This window comes from Procambarus clarkii, chromosome 12, assembly GCF_040958095.1.
Source record: "Procambarus clarkii isolate CNS0578487 chromosome 12, FALCON_Pclarkii_2.0, whole genome shotgun sequence".
In the NCBI taxonomy this organism is placed as follows: Eukaryota; Metazoa; Arthropoda; class Malacostraca; order Decapoda; family Cambaridae; genus Procambarus; species Procambarus clarkii.
In genome coordinates, this window is record NC_091161.1 from 12,360,617 (window position 1) to 12,387,120 (window position 26,504).

At 45.3% G+C, this 26,504-nt stretch overlaps 1 protein-coding gene across 19 annotated transcripts in view; it reads left to right on the forward strand.

The window, feature by feature from the left end:
* SLO2 (slowpoke 2) overlaps positions 1-26,504 on the forward strand; it is a 591,490-nt gene that overhangs the window by 424,431 nt on the left and 140,555 nt on the right. For all 19 annotated transcript variants that reach the window (XM_069323242.1, XM_069323238.1, XM_069323244.1 and 16 more), the window contains 4 exons: positions 13,153-13,247; positions 13,465-13,648; positions 16,814-16,978; positions 21,628-21,828. In XM_069323242.1, coding sequence (XP_069179343.1) covers positions 13,153-13,247; positions 13,465-13,648; positions 16,814-16,978; positions 21,628-21,828 — 645 coding nt within the window. The remainder of the gene's footprint in view (positions 1-13,152; positions 13,248-13,464; positions 13,649-16,813; positions 16,979-21,627; positions 21,829-26,504) is intronic.

The window sequence follows — 26,504 nt, forward strand, 5'->3', positions numbered from 1 at the left end:
CGTGTGTGTGTGTGTGTGTGTGTGTGTGTGTGTGTGTGTGTGTAGGATGTATATATATAAAGTATTGGTATTCCTGAATGTTGGGATTTAATCCACCCCAACGTGGCCTTTGTGAAACGTAGGTTTGGCCAACGCCCACACCTGGCTGGAATGAATGTGTGTATGTATATATATATATATATATATATATATATATATATATATATATATATATATATATATATATATATATATATATATATATATGTCATGTATACATGTATGTATGTATAGACATTACATTCACCTGGGTTCTAGGAGACTCGAACCAGGTACCCAAAGTGTGTAAGGCCGAAGGTCTAGCCACTGAATGGAATGTGTGGATGATAATTTATATATATAGCAATATAGACATATATAGCAATATAGACATATATAGCAATATAGACATATATAGCAATATAGACATATATAGCAATATAGACATATATAGCAATATAGACATATATAGCAATATAGACATATATAGCTATATAGACATATATAGCTATATAGACATATATAGCAATATAGACATATATAGCAATATAGACATATATAGCAATATAGACATATATAGCTATATAGACATATATAGCTATATAGACATATATAGCAATATAGACATATATAGCAATATAGACATATATAGCAATATAGACATATATAGCTATATAGACATATATAGCTATATAGACATATATAGCAATATAGACATATATAGCTATATAGACATATATAGCAATATAGACATATATAGCAATATAGACATATATAGCTATATAGACATATATAGCTATATAGACATATATAGCTATATAGACATATATAGCAATATAGACATATATAGCTATATAGACATATATAGCAATATAGACATATATAGCTATATAGACATATATAGCTATATAGACATATATAGCTATATAGACATATATAGCTATATAGACATATATAGCTATATAGACATATATAGCTATATAGACATATATAGCTATATAGACATATATAGCTATATAGACATATATAGCTATATAGACATATATAGCTATATAGACATATATAGCTATATAGACATATATAGCTATATAGACATATATAGCTATATAGACATATATAGCTATATAGACATATATAGCTATATAGACATATATAGCAATATAGACATATATAGCTATATAGACATATATAGCAATATAGACATATATAGCTATATAGACATATATAGCAATATAGACATATATAGCTATATAGACATATATAGCAATATAGACATATATAGCTATATAGACATATATAGCAATATAGACATATATAGCTATATAGACATATATAGCAATATAGACATATATAGCTATATAGACATATATAGCAATATAGACATATATAGCTATATAGACATATATAGCAATATAGACATATATAGCTATATAGACATATATAGCAATATAGACATATATAGCTATATAGACATATATAGCAATATAGACATATATAGCTATATAGACATATATAGCAATATAGACATATATAGCTATATAGACATATATAGCTATATAGACATATATAGCAATATAGACATATATAGCAATATAGACATATATAGCTATATAGACATATATAGCTATATAGACATATATAGCAATATAGACATATATAGCTATATAGACATATATAGCTATATAGACATATATTTGTGTGTGTTAAATTTCACAAACTATATTTCCTCTGCCACTCAAGCTTAAGCCGTCAGTACTGCAGCTTCACATGCATGCTACTGTATTCTTACCGTTTATACATATATGTATATGCAAACAAGCCTCAATGGTCCCCAGGCATACATGCAACCGAAAACTCACACCCCTGAAGTGACTCGAACCCATACTGCCAGGAGCACTATGCCTCTGGCATAGTGCTCCTATGACAGATTCGGCTACCATCATCTTTTGAACGGTCGTGATGGTCGAGTGGTTAAGGTCTCCTGTACACCAGTTGCAGAGTGCTCCTGGCAGTATGGGTTCGAGTCACTTCTGGGGTTTGAGTTTTCGGTTATATATGTATATATCTATTGCAACTCGGCTGCTCTATTATCTATCTATGTCTACCTGTGACCTAACTGATTTGGAATGACCTCAGTTTTGCACCTGCTGTTATGAACTCTTGTATCGCACTTGCCTATTCCAATATAAGTATATTTCAATGCTTCCTACATCTATTTTCTAAATATTTTATTCTCAAAGTTTCTTGTATATCACTTTTAAATGTTTGTTCGTCTCTGTGTTAATAAAAATAATTCTCTTTGATCTATTCCTTAAAACTGACTTGAAGTATTTGTCTTAGAATCAAACTTGTGTTTTATTTATTTTTTAATGTAAATATTGTAAATTAATGTAAATGTGTTGACTTCCGTCAGATGTGCTTATCTGTGGTGATGTCTGAAGTCATCTGTGGCGTATATATCATTCTATCTAGCCTTGGAAGTCTGTCTAACTTTAGCCTTAAACTGGTGTTATTCATTCATGCTATTCTCATATTCATGTTTAATGTTCCACTGTATTACACACAGAGATCACACTAACGTGATGCATCAAATGAACAAATCCACAAGGGCTGTGACGAGGATTCGAACCTGCGTCCGGGAGCATCCCAGACACTGCCTTAATCGACTGAGCTACGACAGGGGAAAAGGGTTGAAACCGAAGTTCTACTGAACTTACTGGATCCCGTAGCCTCTCCGTAGTTCGAATCCTCGTCACAGCCCTTGTGGATTTGTTCATTTTTTCACAGTATTGAAACGACTTGCAAACAGTTAATTGAGACCTTTGACGTGTTGATTGATATGCAGGCGATGAGTCACAATAACGTGGCTGAAGTATGTTGACTAGACCACACACTAGAAGGTGAAGGGACGACGACGTTTCGCTCCGTCCTGGACTATTCTCAAGTCGATTGTGAGTGGTCCAGGACGGACCGAAACGTCGTCTTCCCTTCACCTTGTAGTGTGTGGTCTGGTCAACGTATTGATTGATGTTTAACCTTACAGATGCTGGCGATCTGAGCTTTGAACGGGTCCTCTTAAGTTCACTCCATCTATAAAACTATCTTGTCCGTGATCTTAACTTTTGACGAAAACGTTTAGGTCATTTGTGAGTGTTTAAGCTGATGTGGGTTCGTACCCCAGTGTCACGTATGGACATTTGTGTATTAAGGATTACCAGGAACAAGGGTTCGAATCCTCTTCACGGCTCCTATTGATTTACTCAGTTTAGAACTACTTTGTCCAGTAGTTTAGAAGCTAAGGTAATTTTCAGGGGAGAGTGCCAAGCCATTACGACTATATAACGCTTGAATACATTGAATATAAGAGTATCGGAGAGGAATTATGAAAAAGGTATTGTAATGAAAGCGAAAAAGCAACCTAAATTACTTCATAATCATATAAGAAGGAAAATGTCGGTGAACGACCAAGTGACAAGACTGAGGAAAACAGAAGGGGCATATAGGGAAAGTGACAAGGAAATTTGCGAGGCACTGAATGCCAGTTTCCATGGAGTGTTCACAACCGAGCCTGAGCAGCTCCCATTGTTGGAAGAGACGGAAGACTTTCAGATATAGAGGTGACAGCAGAGGAGGTAATGAAATAGTTGACAACACTAGATGCAACTAAAGCAGTTGGCCCAGACAAAGTATCACCGTGGATACTCAAAGAGGCAGCGCAGGCCCTCAGCGTGCCTCTGGCAATGATCTTTAATGAGTCACTTATGTCGGGAGAATTGCCCAGTTGCTGGAAGAGGGCAAAAGTCGTGCCGATCTTCAAGAGGAGATAAGGAAGAGGCACTTAACTACAGATCCGTATCAATGACAAGCATTCCCTGTGAAGTACTTGAACTAATAATCAGGTTAAGACTAATCACACACCTAGAGAACATTAGGTGTGTAAACAAACATCAACATGGGTTCAGGGAAGGGAAATCATGACTAACAAACCTTCTGGAATTCTATGATAAAGTAACGAGGATCAGACAGGACAGAGAAGGTTGGGCAGACTGCATATTTCAGGACTGCCAAAAAGCCTTTGATACAGGTACCGCACATGAGACTGCTATTCAAACTTGAGAGGCAGGCAGGCGTAAGCGGAAAGGCCCTAGCATGGGTAAGGAACTACCTAACAGGCAGGAGAGTAACAGAGAGCCAGAGAGTAACAGTTAGGGAATAGAACTCAGACTGGTGAACAGTAACGAGTGGAGTACCTCAAGGATCGGTGCTGGGACCAGTTCTATTTCTAATATATGTTAACGACATGACATGTCTACAAGAGTCGAATCCTATATGTCCTCCAAGAGGACCTGAACAGGTTGCAGAGATGCTCGGAAAAATGGCTACTGGAGTTCAACACGAGCAAGTGTAAAGTTATGGAAATGGGACTAGGAGATAGGAGACCAAAGGGACAGTACACAATGAAGGGGAACAGCCTACCTGTGACGACGCGTGAAAGAGACCTGGGTGTGGACGTAACACCTAATCTGTCTCCTGAGGCACATATAAATAGGATAACGACAGCAGCGTACTCTACACTGGCAAAAGTTAGAACGTCATTCAGAAATCTAAGTAAGGAGGCATTTAGGGTGCTTTACACTGCCTACGTGAGACCAATCTTAGAGTATGCAGCCCCAGCATGGAGTCCCCACCTGAAAAAACACATAAGGAAACTGGAAAAGGCTAAAAAAAAATTCCGACGAGGCTAGTCCCGGAATTACGAGGGATTGGATATGAAGAGCGACTGAAGGAACTGAACCCGACGACGTTAGAAAAAAGGAGGGAGCGGGGAGATATGATAGCAGCATACAAAATACTCAGGGGAATTGACATAGACGGAAATGATTGGAAATAGACGAAATATTTATGATTGGAAATAGACGAAATGTTCACACGGAATACTAACAGAACAAGATGGACATGGGTGGAAGCTGGAAACTCAGATGAGTCAGAGATGTTAGGAAGTTTTCTTTTAGCGTGAGAGTAGTGGGAAAATGGAATGCACTTAAGGAACAGGTTGTGGAAGATAACACGATTCATAGCTTAACTAGGTTAATACTAGGTATTAACTAGGTATGAGAGAGAGGTAGCACAGGAGTCATTACTTTAAACAACCAGCAACTAGAAAGGCGGGATCCAAGAGTCGACGCTCGATCCTGCAGCCACAAATCGGTGAGTACACACACACACACACACACACACACACACACACACACACACACACACACACACACACTCACACACACACACACACACACACACACACACACACACACACACACACACACACACACACACGCCAGAACCGTCATTAAACACTAACTAAAACACCTTTCAATTCCACAAGATAAACATCGCTACTTTCCCGTCATTTCCAGCACCAAGAGAGACTTGGTGAGAGCAAGTGTGTCTGCTGAAGTACACACTTCAGTATGTACTTAAGTGTCTCCCTCACAATGTTGTCAATTGCTACTTCTATTCTTATTGAGAATATTTTCGTCTTGGCTGTCTGAGAGGTGCCTCTTCTCACTGCTCATGTTAAGCCTTGTTCTACGAGTTCCCCCTGGAACACAACCCCATTATTGGTTTACAATCAGGTCCCCAATTACTGCTGGGTGAACAGGTGAACCAGAGTGAACCAATACTGATCAGTTTTGGTTTGAAGTAAATCTTCGCTTAAAATGGGCTGGCTGTCTCTCTGTCTCTCTGTCTGTCTGTCTCTCTGTCTCTCTCTCTCTCTCTCTCTCTCTCTCTCTCTCTCTCTCTCTCTCTCTCTCTCTCTCTCTCTCTCTCTCTCTCTCTCTCTCTCTCTCTCTCTCTCTCTCTCTCTCACACACACGCGCGCGTGTGCGCACACCAATCAATCTTCCAAACTCTCCCAGCGACGGACCAATCATCAAACTAGTTCCCTGCGGTGCCGCCTAATATGTTCTTAATACACACCCGTAGTTAATACTAGTAAATAATACAACTTCTACAATACTACAACTAATACTCTTAACTGTAGGATTTATACACTTTAATAAAATAGGATTTATGTGGGTAATATTGTACTCTCTTTGTTCACCTAGTTGTATTCACCTAGTTCCCCTTACCGGGGTTGAAGTCTGCTCTTTCGGCCCGTCTCTCAACTGTCAATCAACTGTCACAATTTTTTTTCCATACACACACACCCGCAGGAAGCAGCCCGTGACAGCTGTCTAACTCCCAGGTACCTATTTTACTGCAAGGTAACAGGAGCATCAGGGTGAAAGAAACTGCCTATTTGTTTCCGCCTGTGCCGGGAATCGAATCCCCGGTCACTAGGACTACGAATCCAGAGCAGTGTCGACTTGGCCACCAGGCGCGTGTTTGGGGGTGTAGTGTCATAAAGTAATTACGTACATGTATGTACACATATGTACTTACGTACATGTATGTACACATGTACTTACGTACATGTATGTACACATATGTACTTACATGTATGTACACATATGTACTTACGTACATGTATGTACACATATGTACTTACGTACATGTATGTACACATATGTACTTACGTACATGTATGTACACATATGTACTTAAATGTGTACTTACCCCCCCCCCCCCCCACCCCCCAGGGGTAGTTAGAATTGTAGTTGTCACAGGTAATTGTAAACAATTAAAAAAAAACAAAGGTAGTTCGCGTGAAGGTTTCAGTTCCAGGGCGGCCATTATCCGGCCCAGCCGGATAAGGATTATTAAAATAACCGGCTATATTTAGCCGCTATCGCGAGCGTCGGACACAACAGAGGATTTCATTAATTGCCTCAAATTCGTACTTATAATAAGAAGATTTCAGGATCAATAGCGCGTTGTGTGTGGGTCGTTACCTATTTTTGGCTCGTAATGGCTCCGGGGATCAATGTTCTGCGGCCCGGTTGGTGCCCAGGGCTCCTGGTTGATGGTCAAGCGGGCTGTTGTGGACGCAGCAGCACGCGATCTGACATAAGTCGCAATAGCCTAGTTGATGAGGTATCTTTAGGAAGGGTTTTATCTACTTCTGCCTAGACACTGTGAGAGGTTGGCTAGGTATGTCCCCCCTTACGTGTATATGTGTACCTATGTGTATGTATATTTATATGTACCTATGTGTGCTTATGTGTAGCGAGAGTGTTGACTACTTTTGGGGCCTTGACATTGGCTGTTCTCTCTCAGCGTACCTATTGCATCTCTGCTTTTCAACGGGGGTATTCTGCACTTCCTGCCATGCCTTCTGGTCTCATGTGGTGTAATTCCCCTGTGCAGATTCGGAACCAGTCCATCTAATATTTTCCAAGTGTAAATTATTATGTATCTCTCTCATCTATTCTATAGATAATACAGGTTTAAATTTTCTAGGCCCAATAATGTCTGTTTTATCGAGGGGATTCGGGCAGTAAGGCTTCTGCATATTTGTCAAGTTAGGAATTGCTCTAGCTTGGAATAGGGCTGTTAGTGTGTAACAATATCCCACCCTAGAGAGCACTAGCGTCTTGAAAAGTATCCTCATTCGCATCTCGTTTGATAGTTTCTTGTTATCTAATCTCTCATTTTTCTTACAGTTGTGACAGCTAGTTAATGGTTTTCCTTCACGATTTCCCTAAATATATATTGATTTTTCTTTCTATTATGTCTTTTTTTTCTCATTGGGCAGGAGCTATCAGTTATCTTCGTTAAACATGATGTTATCTTCTGTAGCCCATTGAAAGACCTGATGAACACCAGTTGGCAGGTTTCCTGTGACCTCGATATTGTCTATTGTGAAAATTCCAGTATTATCTGCAAAGAAGGATAGGGAATGAGTGCGTGGCCAGCGGCCAGATTCACGAAGCAGTTACGCAAGCACTTACGAACCTGGGGCTAGATTCACGAAACAGTTACGCAAGCACTTACGAACCTGGGGCTAGATTCACGAAACAGTTACGCAAGCACTTGCGAACCTGAGGCTAGATTCACGAAACAGTTACGCAAACACTTGCGAACTTGGGGCCAGATTCACGAAGCAGTTACACAAGCACTTACGAACTTGGGGCCAGATTCACGAAGCAGTTACGCAAGCACTTACGAACCTATATATCTTTTCTCAATCTTTGGCGACTTTGTTTACAATTATTAAACAGTTAATGAGCTCCAAAGCACCAGGAGGCTGTTTATAACAATAACAACAGTTGATTGGCAAGTTTTCATGCTTGTAAACTGTTTAATAAATGTAACCAAAGCCGTCAAAGATTGAGGAAAGTTGTACACGATCATGAGTGCTTGCGTAACTGCTTCGTGAATCTGGCCCCAGGTTCGTAGGTGCTTGCGTAACTGCTTCTCAAATCTGGCCCCAGGTTCGTAGGTGCTTGCGTAACTGCTTCGTGAATCTGGCCCCAGGTTCGTAGGTGCTTGCGTAACTGCTTCGTGAATCTGGCCCCAGGTTCGTAGGTGCTTGCGTAACTGCTTTGTAAATCTGGTCACAAGTTCGTAAGTGCTTGCGTAACTGCTTCGCGAATCTGGCCCCAGGTTCGTAAATGCTTGCGTAACTGCTTCGTAAATCTACCCCCAGGTAGCCGGTCGGCCGAGCGGACAGCACGCGGGACTTGTGATCCTGTGGTCCTGGGTTCGATCCCAGGCGCCGGCGAGAAACAATGGGCAGAGTTTCTTTCACCCTATGCCCCTGTTACCTAGCAGTAAAATAGGTACCTGGGTGTTAGTCAGCTGTCACTGGCTGCTTCCTGGGGGTGGAGGCCTGGTCGAGGACCGGCCCGCGGGGACACTAAAGCCCCGAAATCACCTCAAGATAACCAGGTTCGTAGGTGCTTGCGTAACTGCTTCGTGAATCTAGCCTTTGTCTGACACGAGGATATGACCAAGTACCGAAGCAAGCACGGTACCTCGGGGGATTGAACTTTTCACAGTTAATGATCACTTTTACGATTGTATTTTGTTGACAAATATTCAATTCCTTGGGAGGATATAGATTCATTTTCCTGCTTTCCCAGTAATTATTTTCATGGATATTGTGTCTCAGCCTTTTTTCCTTGGTGTAACTACCCAATTGGAGGTCGGGAGGCAGGTGGCTGCAGTGGTTCCTTGTAAGACTGGATCGTTAGGTGGTGGTTAAGTCATTAGTCTGTGACAGTTAGTCATTCCTCACCGTTGGTCCTCATTATTCTGCTAACGAGACTGGCATTAGAGTGGCAAATTTAGTAATTATTACCTGATTGTGGTGGTGTGTTGTACGAGGGGTCGAAGGGCCTCGTTATTCTCTCGTCAAACTGGAAATAAAGTTACAGGGGACAGGTAGCTCTCCAAATGCTCTCTCTAGAAAGGAGACGAGAGAGATACCAAATAATATACACATGGAAAATACTGGAGGGTCAGGTCCCAAATCTTCACAGTAAAATAACAACGTACTGGAGTGAACGATATGGAAGAAAATGCAAGATTGAACCTGTGAAGAGCAGAGGTGTCATAGGCGCAATCAGAGAACACTGTATAAACATCAGAGGTCCGCGGTTGTTCAACGTCCTCCCAGCGAGCATAAGAAATATTGCCGGAACAACCGTGGACATCTTCAAGAGAAAACTAGATTGTTTCCTTCAAGGAGTGCCGGACCAACCGGGCTGTGGTGGGTATGTGGGCCTGCGGGCCGCTCCAAGCAACAGCCTGGTGGACCAAACTCTCACAAGTCGAGCCTGGCCTCGGGCCGGGCTTGGGGAGTAGAAGAACTCCCAGAACCCCATCAACCAGGTATCAACCAGGTATCAACCAGGTAATTGAATGATAATGGCATTTGACACTGCATCACTTAATTTACTCATTTTATTCTATGTAAACTTATATTTTTGTATGGAGAGATTGAATGACAGTAGACTTCCTCTATACACACACACACATACACACACACACACACACACACACACACACACACACACACACACACACACACACACACACACACACACACACACACACACACACACATACACACAAACACACACACACACACACTCTCCCACACACACACACACACACACACACACACACACACACACACACACACACACACACACACACACACACACACACACACACTGTAGCAATCTGCTTGACACTGCTGCTGCTGCTCCTGCTTCCATTGCTACTAATATCCATAATATTACCCAATCGTCTCATTCCTTCCATTAATCTGGTGAAACTCCTCCTACTGGTAGAGTGAAAGAGTGTTAAGACTCCCCTACAGTCTCACCCGCCAAATTAGGGATACTTAATCACTCAATACATTAAGTAATCTATACATTAATCACTCTATTCATCCCAAATTCTCTTTCACCGTTTTTGACTCTCTAGAGACATTGTTCTTGATGAATCTGTTCTCATGAACAGGATGATCAACACGAACCCCAATCCTGGCTTTGTTGACTCTTGTCCTCGTTACGTAGTTCTAATCTTCACAAAAGTGATTAGACTTGGCTATCAGGGCCAGGACTCGTCAGTCATTTGGGCATTCGCAGGTGTCTTTGTTGACATGATGTACGACTTAAGAAGCTCTATATTTTCTCCAAGCTCCATATAGCTCTAAGGTTGTAATTATTGTACATGATTTCGTAGTGCTTCGAAGTGCCCAATCACTTGGGGTGGACGGTAGAGCGATGGTCTAGCTTCATGCAGGTCGGTGATCAATCCCCGACCGTCTATAAGTGGTTGGGGCACCATTCCTTTCCCCTGGTCCTATCCTAAATCCTTATCCTGACCCCTTCCATGTGGTTATATACATGCTTGATCAAATTTGGTCCTGTTCTTCTGTTCCTCTGTGTCTGTTTCACCTTGTTCATTTTCGCTTTTCTCTTTCTTTCACTGTTTTCTTCTTCGCCAGGTCTTCTGCACTTCCTTCCGTGTATCTCGTGTTCCCTCTGGCCTTATATTCACGCTCTCTTCCACTCCTGCTTTGTCACGGCTCGATAAGGGGTCCAGGATGGTTCAGGACGGTCCAGGATGGTCCAGGACGGTCCAGGACGGTCCAGGACGGTCCTGGATGGTCCAGGACGGTCCAGGACGGCCCGAAAAGTCGTCACACAAGGGGCCAGGACGGCCCGAAAAGTCGTCACTCAAGGGGCCAGGACGGTTCGAAAAGTCGTCACTTAAGGGTCCAGGACGGCCCGAAAAGTCGTCACTCAATGGTCCAGGACGGCCCGAAAAGTCGTCACTCAAGGGTCCAGGACGGCCCGAAAAGTCATTACACAATGGTCCAGGACGGACCGAAAAGTCGTCACTCAAGGGGCCAGGACGGCCCGAAAAATCATACTTTATTTCACGTGTGTGGGAGAGTTCGGCCATTTGATTACCTTAATACAAATCGTAAATAAAGTGAAACTCGTATTTTTTCTATTACGTAAAGTTAAAATACTCTGCTAAAGGACTTTGATCACAGAAGACACTCGTTCTTACTGACAGAAAATCACCTCTCTTTGATATGCTGTTGCGGGGATCGGGTAGTTACAGCCCCGCTCGTGTGCCGGGTAAATCCACTCCGGGCTCGCCATAGCCCGTGCTACTTGCAATTTTTTGTTCCAACTAGCTGCATCTAACACAGCAACGGGTGCCATCATTAGTGCCACGGTGGGTAAGGGATAGGGAGCAGCCGGACGTGAACAAGTCTTGAAAAGGGATTTCCGGACGTGAACAAGTCTTGAAAAGGGATTTCCGGACGTGAACAAGTCTTGAAAAGGGATTGCCGGACGTGAACAAGTCTTGAAAAAGGATTGCCGGACGTGAACAAGTCTTGAAAAGGGATTGCCGGACGTGAACAAGTCTTGAAAAGGGGTTGCCGGACGTGAACAAGACCGGATAGGACCTAAACAAGGCCCTTGAGAGCAATAGTTCAAATGTAAACACAGCCCAGGAGTGGGTTGGAAGACCTAGACCCGACGAACGGTGCCAGGACAGAGCAGGAAACTTAATAATATAATTAGGAGGAAGCCTTAATAGTCTTATACAAGAGACGGGGAGGAAATTGTTGTATCCTGAGAGAGGGCGGCAGTGTGTGTGTGTGTGTGAGTGTGTGTGAGAGTGTGTGAGTGTGTGTGTGTGTGAGTGTGTGTGTGTGAAGAAGTTGTAGAAGGGGATGTATTTTGAGCCACGGCAAGTACTTAAGCGCGGTTGGGAACATGTGAAAAATAGGAGACAAAGAACGAGAGAGAGAGAGAGAGAGAGAGAGAGAGAGAGAGAGAGAGAGCCAGCCAGCCAGAGAGCTGGGTAGACATTAAGAGACATAGAGGAAGGACCTGTGTGTGTCGGGACAGGCATATACAAGCCAGAATGTGTATGTTTTTATTTCTCTGTCTTCAAGCCTGGAGGCCAAACGCTTGAAGCAAACCTCATTAAACCTTCCAGGATTAAAGGGTGATTTTATCGCGTGTCGTAAGGGGCCTGGAGATGGTCCCAATCCTCCCCCATCCTCCCCCTGAAGGGGGGCATGTTCCAATGCCCCTTTATCATGAAGTCTACATATGTGAAACGCTCATCTAAGACCCCGTAGACTTTAGCATAACTTTAATAGTAAATTCAGATATTGATTTTCAACCCTTACGTTCAGATGACATATTTGTATTCTGGGTGCAATTATTTACCTCATTCATGAGGGAAGGGAGTGTGTGGGCAAGGAGGAAGGGAAAGGAAGTTTGAAGGGAAACTCTTCCCCAATGGGAGCCAGTCGGCCGAGCGGACAGCACGCTGGACTTGTGATCCTGTGGTCCCCGGTTCGATCCCAGGCGCCGGCGAGAAACAATGGGCAGAGTTTTTTTTAACCCTATGCCCCTGTTACCTAGCAGTAAAATAGGTACCTGGGTGTTAGTCAGCTGTCACGGGCTGCTTCCTGGGGGTGGAGGCCTGGTCGAGGACCGGGCTGCGGGGACACTATAAAGCCCCGAAATCATCTCAAGATAACCTCAAGATATTTAGATGAGTTTACCGTATGGTAAACTTCTGAGTCGCCTCCATGCCCTCGTTGTCGTCCCACTGTGTGTTGGAGCCGACAGAATGTTGATAACTGCAGCTGCTGGAGACGACCACAGCAGGAGAGACTAACGACTGTTGTTGTCCTTACAGAACGACCTACACCGCGCCATGCAGCGGTCCCAGTCAGCCCTCAGTCAGCAGCTCATGATACTCTCAGCCACCTTTATGTGTCTCGTATTTACCAGGTGAGTCCCTTCCCCCGCTGGCTTGACTAGACAAGTCCCCTCGCTGGCTTTGTGCTGCTAAAATGTCACAAGAATTCATGTTTCCTCAGGCACTTAACCGTTAAACTGCGCCAAACGTCATATGACGTTTGGCGTCAGTTGAGGCCACCAGGTCAACCTACTACAAGTATAACACCTACTACAACACTTATTACACATCTGTAACCCCCCTTTACAGCGTGTGTGGGATCCAGCACTTCCAGCGGGCCGGCCACCGCCACCTGAACCTGTTCCAGGCGGTGTACTACGTTATCGTCACCTTCTCCACCGTCGGCTACGGGGACTTCGTGCCGGACATCTGGCCCTCCCAGCTCTTTATGGTCATCATGATCTGCGTCGCCCTCATCGTTCTCCCCACACAGGTGAGTTCCATCGTGAGGTCTGTGGGGCTGGGGTTCTGTGACGGGTCTGTGGGGCTGGGGTTCCGTGATGGGTCTGTGGGGCTGGGGTTCTGTGACGGGTCTGTGGGAACTGGTGTTCTGTGACGGGTCTGTGGGAACTGGTGTTCTGTGACGGGTCTGTGGGAACTGGTGTTCTGTGACGGGTCTGTGGGAACTGGTGTTCTGTGACGGGTCTGTGGGAACTGGTGTTCTGTGACGGGTCTGTGGGAACTGGTGTTCTGTGACGGGTCTGTGGGAACTGGTGTTCTGTGACGGGTCTGTGGGAACTGGTGTTCTGTGACGGGTCTGTGGGAACTGGTGTTCTGTGACGGGTCTGTGGGAACTGGTGTTCTGTGACGGGTCTGTGGGAACTGGTGTTCTGTGACGGGTCTGTGGGAACTGGTGTTCTGTGACGGGTCTGGGGGAACTGGTGTTCTGTGACGGGTCTGTGGGAACTGGTGTTCTGTGACGGGTCTGTGGGAACTGGTGTTCTGTGACGGGTCTGTGGGAACTGGTGTTCTGTGACGGGTCTGTGGGAACTGGTGTTCTGTGACGGGTCTGTGGGAACTGGTGTGACGCCCCTGGTGTTGATCAAGATGACCTGACCATTATTCATTGATCTCGGGGAAAATTAAGAAATTATTCTGTTATTCATACTTTGGCTAGAGTAGCATAAACCAGCTAATCCTTCCATAGCTCCAGAGGTTTCCTTGCATATTCCACGGCCCCTTTCTCAAAGCAAATGGGGACACTATTATGTTTTAAATACTTCATACCATTAGTCTCCTTTCATTTGTGGAGCACCCACATGCTAATGGTGGACTATTAGATGGTTTTAGGAGAGTGACAGTCAGCAAAAAGGCATAACAGAGAGAGAGAGAGAGAGAGAGAGAGAGAGAGAGAGAGAGAGAGAGAGAGAGAGAGAGAGAGAGAGAGAGAGAGAGAGAGAGAGAGAGAGGTACACATACAGAATGAGAGAGAGAGAGAGAGAGAGAGAGAGAGAGAGAGAGAGAGAGAGAGAGAGAGAGAGAGAGAGAGAGAGAGAGAGAGAGAGAGAGAGAGAGACGTACACAGACAGAATGAGAGAGAGAGAGAGAGACGTACACAGACAGAATGAGAGAGAGAGAGAGAGAGAGATAGAGAGAGAGAGAGAGAGAGAGAGAGAGAGAGAGAGAGAGAGAGAGAGAGAGAGAGAGAGAGAGAGAGGTACACATACAGAATGAGAGAGAGACAGAGAGAGAGAGGTACACATACAAAATGAGAGAGAGACAGAGAGACAGAGAGAGAGAGAGAGAGAGAGAGAGAGAGAGAGAGAGAGAGAGAGAGAGAGAGAGAGAGAGAGAGAGAGAGACGTACACAGAAGAATAGACAGTAAGAAAACAAACACACACACACACAGGCAAACAGATTGAGATAGAGAGAGAAAACAAAAAAAAAGAAGAGGATATTTGAAGAGCAAGGAGAAAATGGCAAGGGGAAGATTGAGAGAGGAGAGGGAAGTAAAGAGAGAGAGAGGAGAATGGTAGATAGGAAGATAAGAATAAGCAAAGAGAGAGAAAGTAGGGGAGAGACTCTGGCATAACTGAAAACCCTTCTGTGTGCATGTATATATAAATAGTAACAGTATATATATATATATATATATATATATATATATATATATATATATATATATATATATATATATATATATATATATATATATATCACTCTCTGCTCCCGAATGGTAGATAGACATAAACATTTCACGTGTATGTCTCTGTTCACCCGCCTCTTCTGTTTGGCCCCCCGGCGTCTAAATATAGACCAAATCAATGCTTCCATTGTTTTACCAGCGGGATAAATTTCGCGAGTGAGCTATTTTTAGGTTGTCAGATATCAGCCTACTAGGCCACCCCACCCCCTTCCCCCCCAACCCCCAACCCTCACCCCCCCCCCCCCCCCAAGTCCCCTTCACACATCTGACACAGTTTGCCTGTTTTTTGTATGGATTTATTGGTACATATTACAAGAAACTAACTGATAAATGTGATGATAGATACGCTGTAACAGAAATTGGATTTTAACATAATTATTATATTTTAAATTGAGAGAACTGATTTTTACTGATGACTTTGCTTGTGTTTAGTAATAAATTGGGTGATTTGCTAATAAATTGGGTGATTTGCTAATAAATTGGGTGATTTAGTTATAAATTGGGTGATTTGCTAATAATTTGGGTGATTTGCTAATAAATTGGGTGATTTAGTTATAAATTGGGTGATTTGCTAATAAATTGGGTGATTTAGTTATAAATTGGGTGATTTGCTAATAAATTGGGTGATTTAGTTAGAAATTGGGTGATTTGCTAATAAATTGGGTGATTTAGTTATAAATTGGGTGGTTTAACAATTAAGTGATTTAGTTATAAATTGCGTGATTTAGTTATAAATTGGGTGATTTAGTTATAAATTGGGTGATTTAGTTATAAATTGGGTGATTTAGTTATAAATTGGGTGATTTAGTTATAAATTGGGTGATTTAGTTATAAATTGGGTGATTTAGTTATAAATTGGGTGATTTAGTTATAAATTGGGTGATTTAGTTATAAATTGGGTGATTTAACAATTGGGTGATTTAGTAATAAATTTGGTGATTTAGCAGCATAGGGTTGGATACTATGACGATGAAATTAAGTACTTTTAAGCTCTACTTTTGAAGGAAGAGATTGGACAATCTTTGTAATTCATTAGAGCGAGAGTTCCATAGACTGGGTCCTTTTATTTCCATAGTATTTGCACAGATTTAATCTGACTTGGCATATCAAAGAGGTAGGGGATCGAACCCGGACCTGCAAGAAGCAAGGCCGTCGCTATACGGACGCGAATGTTATGACATATCTATAACATCTTTACACTGTGTTCTTTATTTCTCGTTATTTGTTCTCTTGCTAACCACTTGGGGTGGACGGTAGAGCGATTGTCTAACTTCATGCAGGTCGGCGTTCAATCCCCGACTGTCCACAAGTGGTTGGGGCACCATTCCTTTCCCCCGTCCCATCCCAAATCATTATCCTGACCCCTTCCAAGTGCTATATAGTCGTAATGGCTTGGCGCTTTCCCTTTAATTCCTTCTTTCTCTCTGTCTCATCTCTGTCTCACGTTTCAGTTCGAGCAGCTGGCCTTCACGTGGATGGAAAGGAAGAAGCTAGGAGGGACGTACTCTGCGCACCGTGCGCAGAGCGAGCGTCACGTGGTGGTCTGCTCCACCAACCTCCAAGCAGACACCATCATGGACTTTCTAAATGAGTTCTACGCTCATCCTCACTTACAGGTGAGTCAGCAGCCTTCGGGTTAGGCGACCCTATGCAGGCGAGGAGTCACAATAACGGGGGTAAAGTATGTTGACCAGACCACACACTAGAAGGTGAAGGGACGACGACGTTTACGGTCCGTCCTGGACCATTCTCAAGTCGATTGTGAGACAATCGACTTGAGAATGGTCCAGGACGGACCGAAACGTCGTCGTCGTCCCTTCACATTCTAGTGTGTGGTCTTGTCATCAAGGCAACCCTACAGACTTAGGTTAGGTGTTTAACCTAACCTAACCTGCGTGGGTTAGGTTAGGTTAGGTTAAGTTAGGTGTTTAGGTTCTGTTGGCGATTATCTGTATTTGAAGTACGTGGGTGAAGCATTTATAGACGTGTGGTTCGAACAGAGAACGTGAGCGAAGCACTTGTTCCGGAAGTGTTCGGACGTCAGCAGTTGTGAGTCGTGTGTGTGAACCGCTTTTCATTCATAAACCGGGAGTTTGGCGGCTTGATTAACGAGCTTGGCTCTTTGGATGCGAGAACGGGGTGGTGTGTGAAGTGTTTTCCACTATAAATCTTCCCCCAGACTTAACGAGCAATTAGCCAAGGTTTATGAGGACGGGCTGTGGTAAATGAAGCGCAGTTTCGCGGAGCGTAGTTCGCGGAGCGTAGTTCGCGGAGCATAGTTTCGCGGAGCATAGTTCGCGGATGCATGAAAAATCATGCATGAAGCATACTCGCCTAGATGTGCTTGTGGGGATTGAACTTCGGCTTGTAATATAGTCGTAATGGCTTGGCGCTTTCCCCCCCGACAATTGCCTTCCTCGGCTCTTTGGTCCCGCCTCTCAACTGGTGTACAGGTTCCTGAGCCTATTGGGCTCTATCATATCTACACTTGAAACTGTGTATGGAGTCAGCCTCCGCCACATCGTTCATCATGAGAATGAAGCATTAGTTTCGATCATTCAGGTTCACATATGTTGAGAATATCAGCCCGCGGTGGGAGCCGGTCGGCCGAGCGGACAGCACGCTGGACTTGTGATCCTGTGGTCCTGGGTTCGATCCCAGGCGCCGGCGAGAAACAATGGGCAGAGTTTCTTTTACCCTATGCCCCCTGTTACCAGCAGTAAAATAGGTACCTGGGTGTTAGTCAGCTGTCACGGGCTGCTTCCTGGGGATGGAGGCCTGGTCGAGGACCGGGCCGCGGGGACACTAAAGCCCCGAAATCATCTCAAGATAACGGTCCTCATCAACAATGGGCAAATGCTCATTAATCCAATCGAGTTGAGTTTACACCGAACTGTTTGAACACTTTTCGAACAGTGCTTTGCCGTGGATCTCTGTTCGAATAGCTACTATGCAAATGTTCCACTCACGTACTTCGAACACAAAAATCTAACCTAACGTCTAACTATCGTCTAACGTCTAACTAACGTCTAACGTCTAACTAACTAACTAACTAAAATCTACGTCTAACTGTACACTGAGCTTTAATATATAATAATATTAAGTTATATACGAGAACGACCCTATTTTTATTACACAATTTTAAAATTGTTGATTTGTCTTGAAGGGACGATTGCTGCTTTAACGAGCCTAGCCTGAAGACAGGGGAGAGAATAGACTATCGTTCAGTGGGCAGCTTCAGCACTCTGCCCTCCTGGCTTGGTTGATGGTAGGGGGGTCTAGGGCAGGTTGAGACAGGCAGGACCTGGCCTGGTTGATGGTAGAGTGGTCTAGGGCAGGTTGAGACAGGCAGGACCTGGCTTGGTTGATGGTAGGGTGGTCTAGGGCAAGTTGAGACAGCCAGGACCTGTCTTGGTTGACGGTAGAGTGGTCTAGGGCAGGTTGAGACAGCCAGGACCTGTCTTGGTTGATGGTAGGGTGGTCTAGGGCAGGTTGAGACAGGCAGGACCTGTCTTGCTTGACGGTAGGGTGGTCTAGGGCAGGTTGAGACAGGCAGGACCTGTCTTGCTTGACGGTAGGGTGGTCTAGGGCAGGTTGAGACAGGCAGGACCTGGCCTGGTTGACGGTAGGGTGGTCTAGGGCAGGTTGAGACAGCCAGGACCTGTCTTGGTTGATGGTAGGGTGGTCTAGGGCAAGTTGAGACAGCCAGGACCTGTCTTGCTTGACGGTAGAGTGGTCTAGGGCAAGTTGAGACAGGCAGGACCTGTCTTGGTTGATGGTAGGGTGGTCTAGGGCAGGTTGAGACAGGCAGGACCTGTCTTGCTTGACGGTAGGGTGGTCTAGGGCAGGTTGAGACAGGCAGGAACTGGCTTGGTTGATGGTAGAGTGGTCTAGGGCAGGTTGAGACAGCCAGGACCTGTCTTGGTTGATGGTAGGGTGGTCTAGGGCAGGTTGAGACAGCCAGGACCTGTCTTGCTTGACGGTAGAGTGGTCTAGGGCAGGTTGAGACAGGCAGGAACTGGCTTGGTTGATGGTAGGGTGGTCTAGGGCAGGTTGAGACAGGCAGGACCTGGCCTGGTTGATGGTAGAGTGGTCTAGGGCAGGTTGAGACAGGCAGGACCTGGCTTGGTTGATGGTAGGGTGGTCTAGGGCAGGTTGAGACAGCCAGGACCTGTCTTGCTTGACGGTAGGGTGGTCTAGGGTAGGTTGAGACAGGCAGGAACTGGCTTGGTTGATGGTAGGGTGGTCTAGGGCAGGTTGAGACAGGCAGGACCTGTCTTGGTTGATGGTAGGGTGGTCTAGGGCAGGTTGAGACAGGCAGGACCTGGCTTGGTTGATGGTAGGGTGGTCTAGGGCAGGTTGAGACAGCCAGGACCTGTCTTGCTTGACGGTAGGGTGGTCTAGGGTAGGTTGAGACAGGCAGGAACTGGCTTGGTTGATGGTAGGGTGGTCTAGGGCAGGTTGAGACAGGCAGGACCTGGCCTGGTTGATGGTAGAGTGGTCTAGGGCAGGTTGAGACAGGCAGGACCTGGCTTGGTTGATGGTAGGGTGGTCTAGGGCAGGTTGAGACAGCCAGGACCTGTCTTGCTTGACGGTAGGGTGGTCTAGGGTAGGTTGAGACAGGCAGGAACTGGCTTGGTTGATGGTAGGGTGGTCTAGGGCAGGTTGAGACAGGCAGGAACTGGCTTGGTTGATGGTAGGGTGGTCTAGGGCAAGTTGAGACAGCCAGGACCTGTCTTGCTTGACGGTAGGGTGGTCTAGGGCAGGTTGAGACAGGCAGGACCTGTCTTGCTTGACGGGAGAGGGCGTATATTTTTTGGCGGGAAAGGACCCCCCTTCCCACTCGTTAGGTAAATCGCGGTTTTTCCCCCACATTTCGGACCCCAAATAGAACATAAACATCACATCTCAGACAGTTTACTGGTTATAAAATTCAGCTGTATTTAAGACTGAAAGACTGTTGTATTTTTAATTTTATCTTTGAAAGCTCTATGTTCTTTGCTTTATTGCATAGTTTTAGGGAATAACGTGTGAATTGTAAATACATTTTATGATAGGCTAATTATATAATGGAAGTAGGAACTTTGAGTTGTTAAAAATATACAGAAATATGTTTGATTTTGTATTTAAATGTATTCTAGCTGTATTTGGGAGCCGGTCGGCCGAGCGGACAGCACGCTGGATTTGTGATCCTGTGGTCCTGGGTTCGATCCCAGGCGCCGGCGAGAAACAATGGGCAAAGTTTCTTTCACCCTATGCCCCTGTTACCTAGCAGTAAAATAGGTACCTGGGTGTTAGTCAGCTGTCACGGGCTGCTTCCTGGGGGTGGAGGCCTGGTCGAGGACCGGGCCGCTGGGACACTAAGAAGCCCCGAAATCATCTCAAGATAACCTCAAGATAGTTTATGAGTGTGAATGGGAGAAATTCTCCGCTGATCTTGTAATGAATGAGAAATGCTCTGAGACGTGATCGGGATAAGAGTTGAAGGAGTAAGACGATGAGAAACGGCTGAGATAGTAGCCAGAAACTTGAGATAGAAGAGGGTGAGAAATTGGAATGAATGATATTGAATAAAGATAAAGAAATAAATTACAGAGACGAGAGGGACAGAGTATCAAGAGACAAGGGTTCGAGTCCATTGTATGGCCTCTGTGTATTCATAGATTCACCCTGTTATTGTGATATCGCGGCGCAAGATACAGAGCTGAAATTGAAACAAGTTTATTGAGGCATAAATACACACAAAGGGACAAGGTAGCTCAAGCTATTCTCACCCCGTTCAGTACAACGTGTTCATACATATATAGAGGCTGACTCCATACACAGTTTCAAATATAGGTATGATAGAGCCCAATAGGCTCAGGAACCTGTTTACCAGTTGATTGACGGATGAGAGGCGGGACCAAAGAGGCAGAGCTCAGCCCCCGCAAGCTGAACTAGGTGAATACACACTACATACACTTATAGCTCGGGTGCAGGGGGGAGTTGTGTAAAATCCTGGTTTGTGCCTCGGAGAGGCTGCAGGATCCAGTAAGTTCAGTAGAACTTCGGTTTCAACTCTTTTTTTTTTTTTAACCCTGTCGTAGCTCAGTCGATTAAGGCAGTGTCTGGGATGCTCCCGGACGCAGGTTCGAATCCTCGTCACGGCCCTTGTGGATTTGTTCATTAGGTGAATACATCACAAACAATTAGCATATTGCCGAATATTCCGAGTGATAAATATATACATTTCTTCCCATCATAAGAGTTATCTCTCTCCCTACAGGACTACTTCGTGGTGCTCTTATCGCCGATGGAACTGGACCCGACTATGAAGATGATTCTGCAGGTGCCGATGTGGGCCCAGAGGGTGATCTACATCCAGGGCTCCTGTCTGAAGGATGGCGACCTCACCCGTGCTAGGATGAGCGAGGCTGAGGCCTGCTTCATCCTGGCGGCCAGACACTACGCAGACAAGACGGCTGCCGTAAGTATCGTAGCTCCTGTGGACCAGTACTTGAACAAATCCACGAGGACCGTGACGAGGCTTCGAACCTGCGTCCGGGAGCATCCCAGACGCTGCCTTAATCGACTGAGCTACGACAGGGTTAAAGTACCAATACCCTGTCGTAGCTCAGTCGATTACGGCAGTGTCTGGGATACTCCCGGACGCAGGTTCGAATCCTCGTCACGGCCCTTGTGAATTTCTTCATTGATGCATCACGTTAGTGTGATCTCTGTTGTGACCAGTACTTGCTTCACTTCGTCTCGGTCTGTGCTCCACCACCACCTTTCCTGTTCTCATGTTCCTTCCCTAAGGGTGTACAGCCATACTGGTTTACCCTCACACAACCCACCAGGCAAAGGTTAAATAAACGCACTGATTACTGATTATAATATATACATTCTAATACTGTAGATTAACCCGAGGAGGGAGTGAGGGCTCGTCAGGGGCCAGATTCACGAAAGCACTTACGCAAGCACTTACGAACTTGTGCATCTTTTTTCAATCTTTGGCGGCTTTGTTTCCAATTATTAAACAGTTAATGAGCTCCGAAGCACCAGGAGGCTGTTTATAATAATAACAACAGTTGATTGGCAAGTTTTCATGCTTGTAAACTGTTTAATAAATGTAACCAAAGCCGTCAAAGATTGAGGAAAGATGTACACGTTCGTAAGTGCTTGCGTAACTGCTTCGTGAATCTGGCCCCAGGTCTCCATATTATCCGCTTTTGAAGAACATTTCTGTATCAACATCCTCTAAATTTACAGGACTAAAACACTGCAAACTAAGCATGAGAGGATAGATCACATTGAAACTTTCAAAATACTGAACAGTTTGGAGGTTGTTGATCTGGACAATGTCTTCAAAAGATCAGCTGTAACACAAACAAGGAGCAACGGTGTTAAACTCAACAAGCCACAATGTTGCACTGAGAACAGGAGAGGCTTTTTCACCCAACCTTGAGGTTACCTTGAGGTGCTTCCGGGGCTTAGCGTCCCCGCGGCCCGGTCGTCGACCAGGCCTCCTGGTTGCTGGACTGATCAACCAGGCTGTTGGACGCGGCTGCTCGCAGCCTGACGTATGAGTCACAGCCTGGTTGATCAGGTATCCTTTGGAGGTGCTTATCCAGTTCTCTCTTGAACACTGTGAGGGGTTATTGAACCCATGGAACCGCCTACCCGCTGAAGCCGTAAACGCCAAAACTCTCTTTAAAATCCCATTGGAAAAGATGAGGGCAAATAGGAGGATGGGGGGGGGGGAGGGGGGAAAGGGGTAGCAAGGGCAACATCTGGTCTAGAAGGACCTTGGTAACATACGGAACCGCCTACCCGCCGAAGCCGTAAACGCAAAAAAAAAAAAAATTGAATTTCAAAATCAAACTGGAAAAGATTATCGATGCAAATAGAGAGGACCTTCGATAAGCCGCCGGCTTCCTGTCCTCGTCGAGGCCACTAGTGTTAATAGCTCTTAGGTAAACTCAGGCAAATTGTTCAGTATTTTAAGTTTCAATGAGATTTGGGGCCAGATTCACGAAGCAGTTACGCAAGCACTTACGAACGTGTACATCTTTCCTCAATCTTTTACGGCTTTGGTTACATTTATTAAACAGTTTACAAGCATGAAAACTTGCCAATCAACTGTTGTTATTGTTATAAACAGCCTCCTGGTGCTTCGGAGCTCATTAACTGTTTAATAATTGTAAACAAAGCCGCCAAAGATTGAGAAAAGATGGACAGGTTCGTAAGTGCTTGCGTAACTACTTCGTGAATCTGGCCCCAGGTTCGTAAGTGCTTGCGTAACTGCTTCGTGAAACTGGCCCCAGGTTCGTAAGTGCTTGCGTAACTACTTCGTGAATCTGGCCCCAGGTTCGTAAGTGCTTGCGTAACTGCTTCGTGAAACTGGCCCCAGGTTCGTAAGTGCTTGCGTAACTACTTCGTGAATCTAGCCCCAGGTTCGTAAGTGCTTGCGTAACTGCTTCGTGAATCTAGCCCCAGGTTCGTAAGTGCTTGCGTAACTGCTTCGTGAATCTAGCCCCAGGTTCGTAAGTGCTTGCGTAACTGCTTCGTGAATCTAGCCCCAGGTTCGTAAGTGCTTGCGTAACTGCTTCGTGAATCTAGCCCCAGGTTCGTAAGTGCTTGCGTAACTGCTTCGTGAATCTAGCCCCAGGTTCGTAAGTGCTTGCGTAACTGCTTCGTGAATCTAGCCCCAGGTTCGTAAGTGCTTGCGTAACTGCTTCGTGAATCTAGCCCCAGGTCTGCAGTGTTGCCAGCTCTGAGACCTTCAACAGTTCCTGGTTGTCCAGCCCATCCTGCTGCTGTGGCGGTACTTATAGTAACCATGACCACCATAGTACATATACCGACATACAACGACATTAGAAAGTAGAAATCGGCACTATTGAGTTGGACAATCCGGAAAACTGTAACTTGAGTTGCTTTGACAAATTAACCTAACCTCCTTAGGCCTAATACACAATATCTGAGGCCTAATATAGTACATATGTGTACTATACTAGGCCTGGGAATATTTAGGTTTGTGTTTTAGCTTTATTTATTATAAAAGAATTCGTTACTAGTCAGTATACTACTATCTAAAAGCTAAGAACGTACGAATTCGTGACTATTGATGATAGTCACAATAGGTACTGTCTAAACAGGAGAATGGGGATGCAACAGGAGGATGGGGATGCAACAGGAGGATGGGTTGCAACAGGAGAATGGGGATGCAACAGGAGGATGGGTTGCAACAGGAGAATGGGGTTGCAACAGGAGGATGGTTTGCAACAGGAGAATGGGTTGCAACAGGAGAATGGGTTGCAACAGGAGAATGGGGATGCAACAGGAGAATGGGTTGCAACAGGAGAATGGGTTGCAACAGGAGGATGGGGTTGCAACAGGAGGATGGGTTGCAACAGGAGAATGGGGTTGCAACAGGAGGATGGTTTGCAACAGGAGAATGGGTTGCAACAGGAGAATGGGTTGCAACAGGAGAATGGGGATGCAACAGGAGAATGGGTTGCAACAGGAGGATGGGTTGCAACAGGAGGATGGGTTGCAACAGGAGAATGGGGATGCAACAGGAGGATGGGTTGCAACAGGAGAATGGGGTTGCAACAGGAGGATGGTTTGCAACAGGAGAATGGGTTGCAACAGGAGAATGGGTTGCAACAGGAGAATGGGGATGCAACAGGAGAATGGGTTGCAACAGGAGAATGGGTTGCAACAGGAGGATGGGTTGCAACAGGAGGATGGGTTGCAACAGGAGAATGGGGTTGCAACAGGAGGATGGTTTGCAACAGGAGAATGGGTTGCAACAGGAGAATGGGTTGCAACAGGAGAATGGGGATGCAACAGGAGAATGGGTTGCAACAGGAGGATGGGTTGCAACAGGAGGATGGGTTGCAACAGGAGAATGGGGATGCAACAGGAGGATGGGTTGCAACAGGAGAATGGGGTTGCAACAGGAGGATGGTTTGCAACAGGAGAATGGGTTGCAACAGGAGAATGGGTTGCAACAGGAGAATGGGGATGCAACAGGAGAATGGGTTGCAACAGGAGAATGGGTTGCAACAGGAGGATGGGTTGCAACAGGAGGATGGGTTGCAACAGGAGAAATGGGGTTGCAACAGGAGAATGGGTTGCAACAGGAGAATGGGTTGCAACAGGAGGATGGGTTTGCAACAGGAGGAATGGGTTGCAACAGGAGAATGGGTTGCAACAGGAGGATGGTTTGCAACAGGAGAATGGGTTGCAACAGGAGAATGGGTTGCAACAGGAGAATGGGTTGCAACAGGAGGATGGGTTGCAACAGGAGCATGGGTTGCAACAGGAGAATGGGTTGCAACAGGAGATGGTTGCAACAGGAGAATGGGTTTGCAACAGGAGAATGGGTTGCAACAGGAGGAATGGGTTGCAACAGGAGGAATGGGGTTGCAACAGGAGGATGGTTGCAACAGGAGAATGGGGTTGCAACAGGAGAATGGGGTTGCAACAGGAGGATGGGTTGCAACAGGAGGATGGGTTGCAACAGGAGAATGGGTTGCAACAGGAGGATGGTTTGCAACAGGAGAATTGGTTGCAACAGGAGAATGGGTTGCAACAGGAGAATGGGTTGCAACAGGAGGATGGGTTGCAACAGGAGCATGGGGTTGCAACAGGAGAATGGGTTGCAACAGGAGGATGGGTTGCAACAAGAGAATGGGGTTGCAACAGGAGAATGGGTTGCAACAGGAGAATGGGTTGCAACAGGAGGATGGGTTGCAACAGGAGAATGGGGTTGCAACAGGAGAATGGGGTTGCAACAGGAGAATGGGTTGCAACAGGAGGATGGGTTGCAACAGGAGGATGGGTTGCAACAGGAGAATGGGGTTGCAACAGGAGAATGGGGTTGCAACAGGAGAATGGGGTTGCAACAGGAGAATGGGGTTGCAACAGGAGAATGGGGTTGCAACAGGAGAATGGGTTGCAACAGGAGGATGGGTTGCAACAGGAGGATGGGTTGCAACAGGAGAATGGGTTGCAACAGGAGAATGGGTTGCAACAGGAGGATGGGTTGCAACAGGAGGATGGGTTGCAACAGGAGGATGGGTTGCAACAGGAGGATGGGTTGCAACAGGAGAATGGGGTTGCAGCAGGAGAATAGGGTTGCAACAGGAGAAT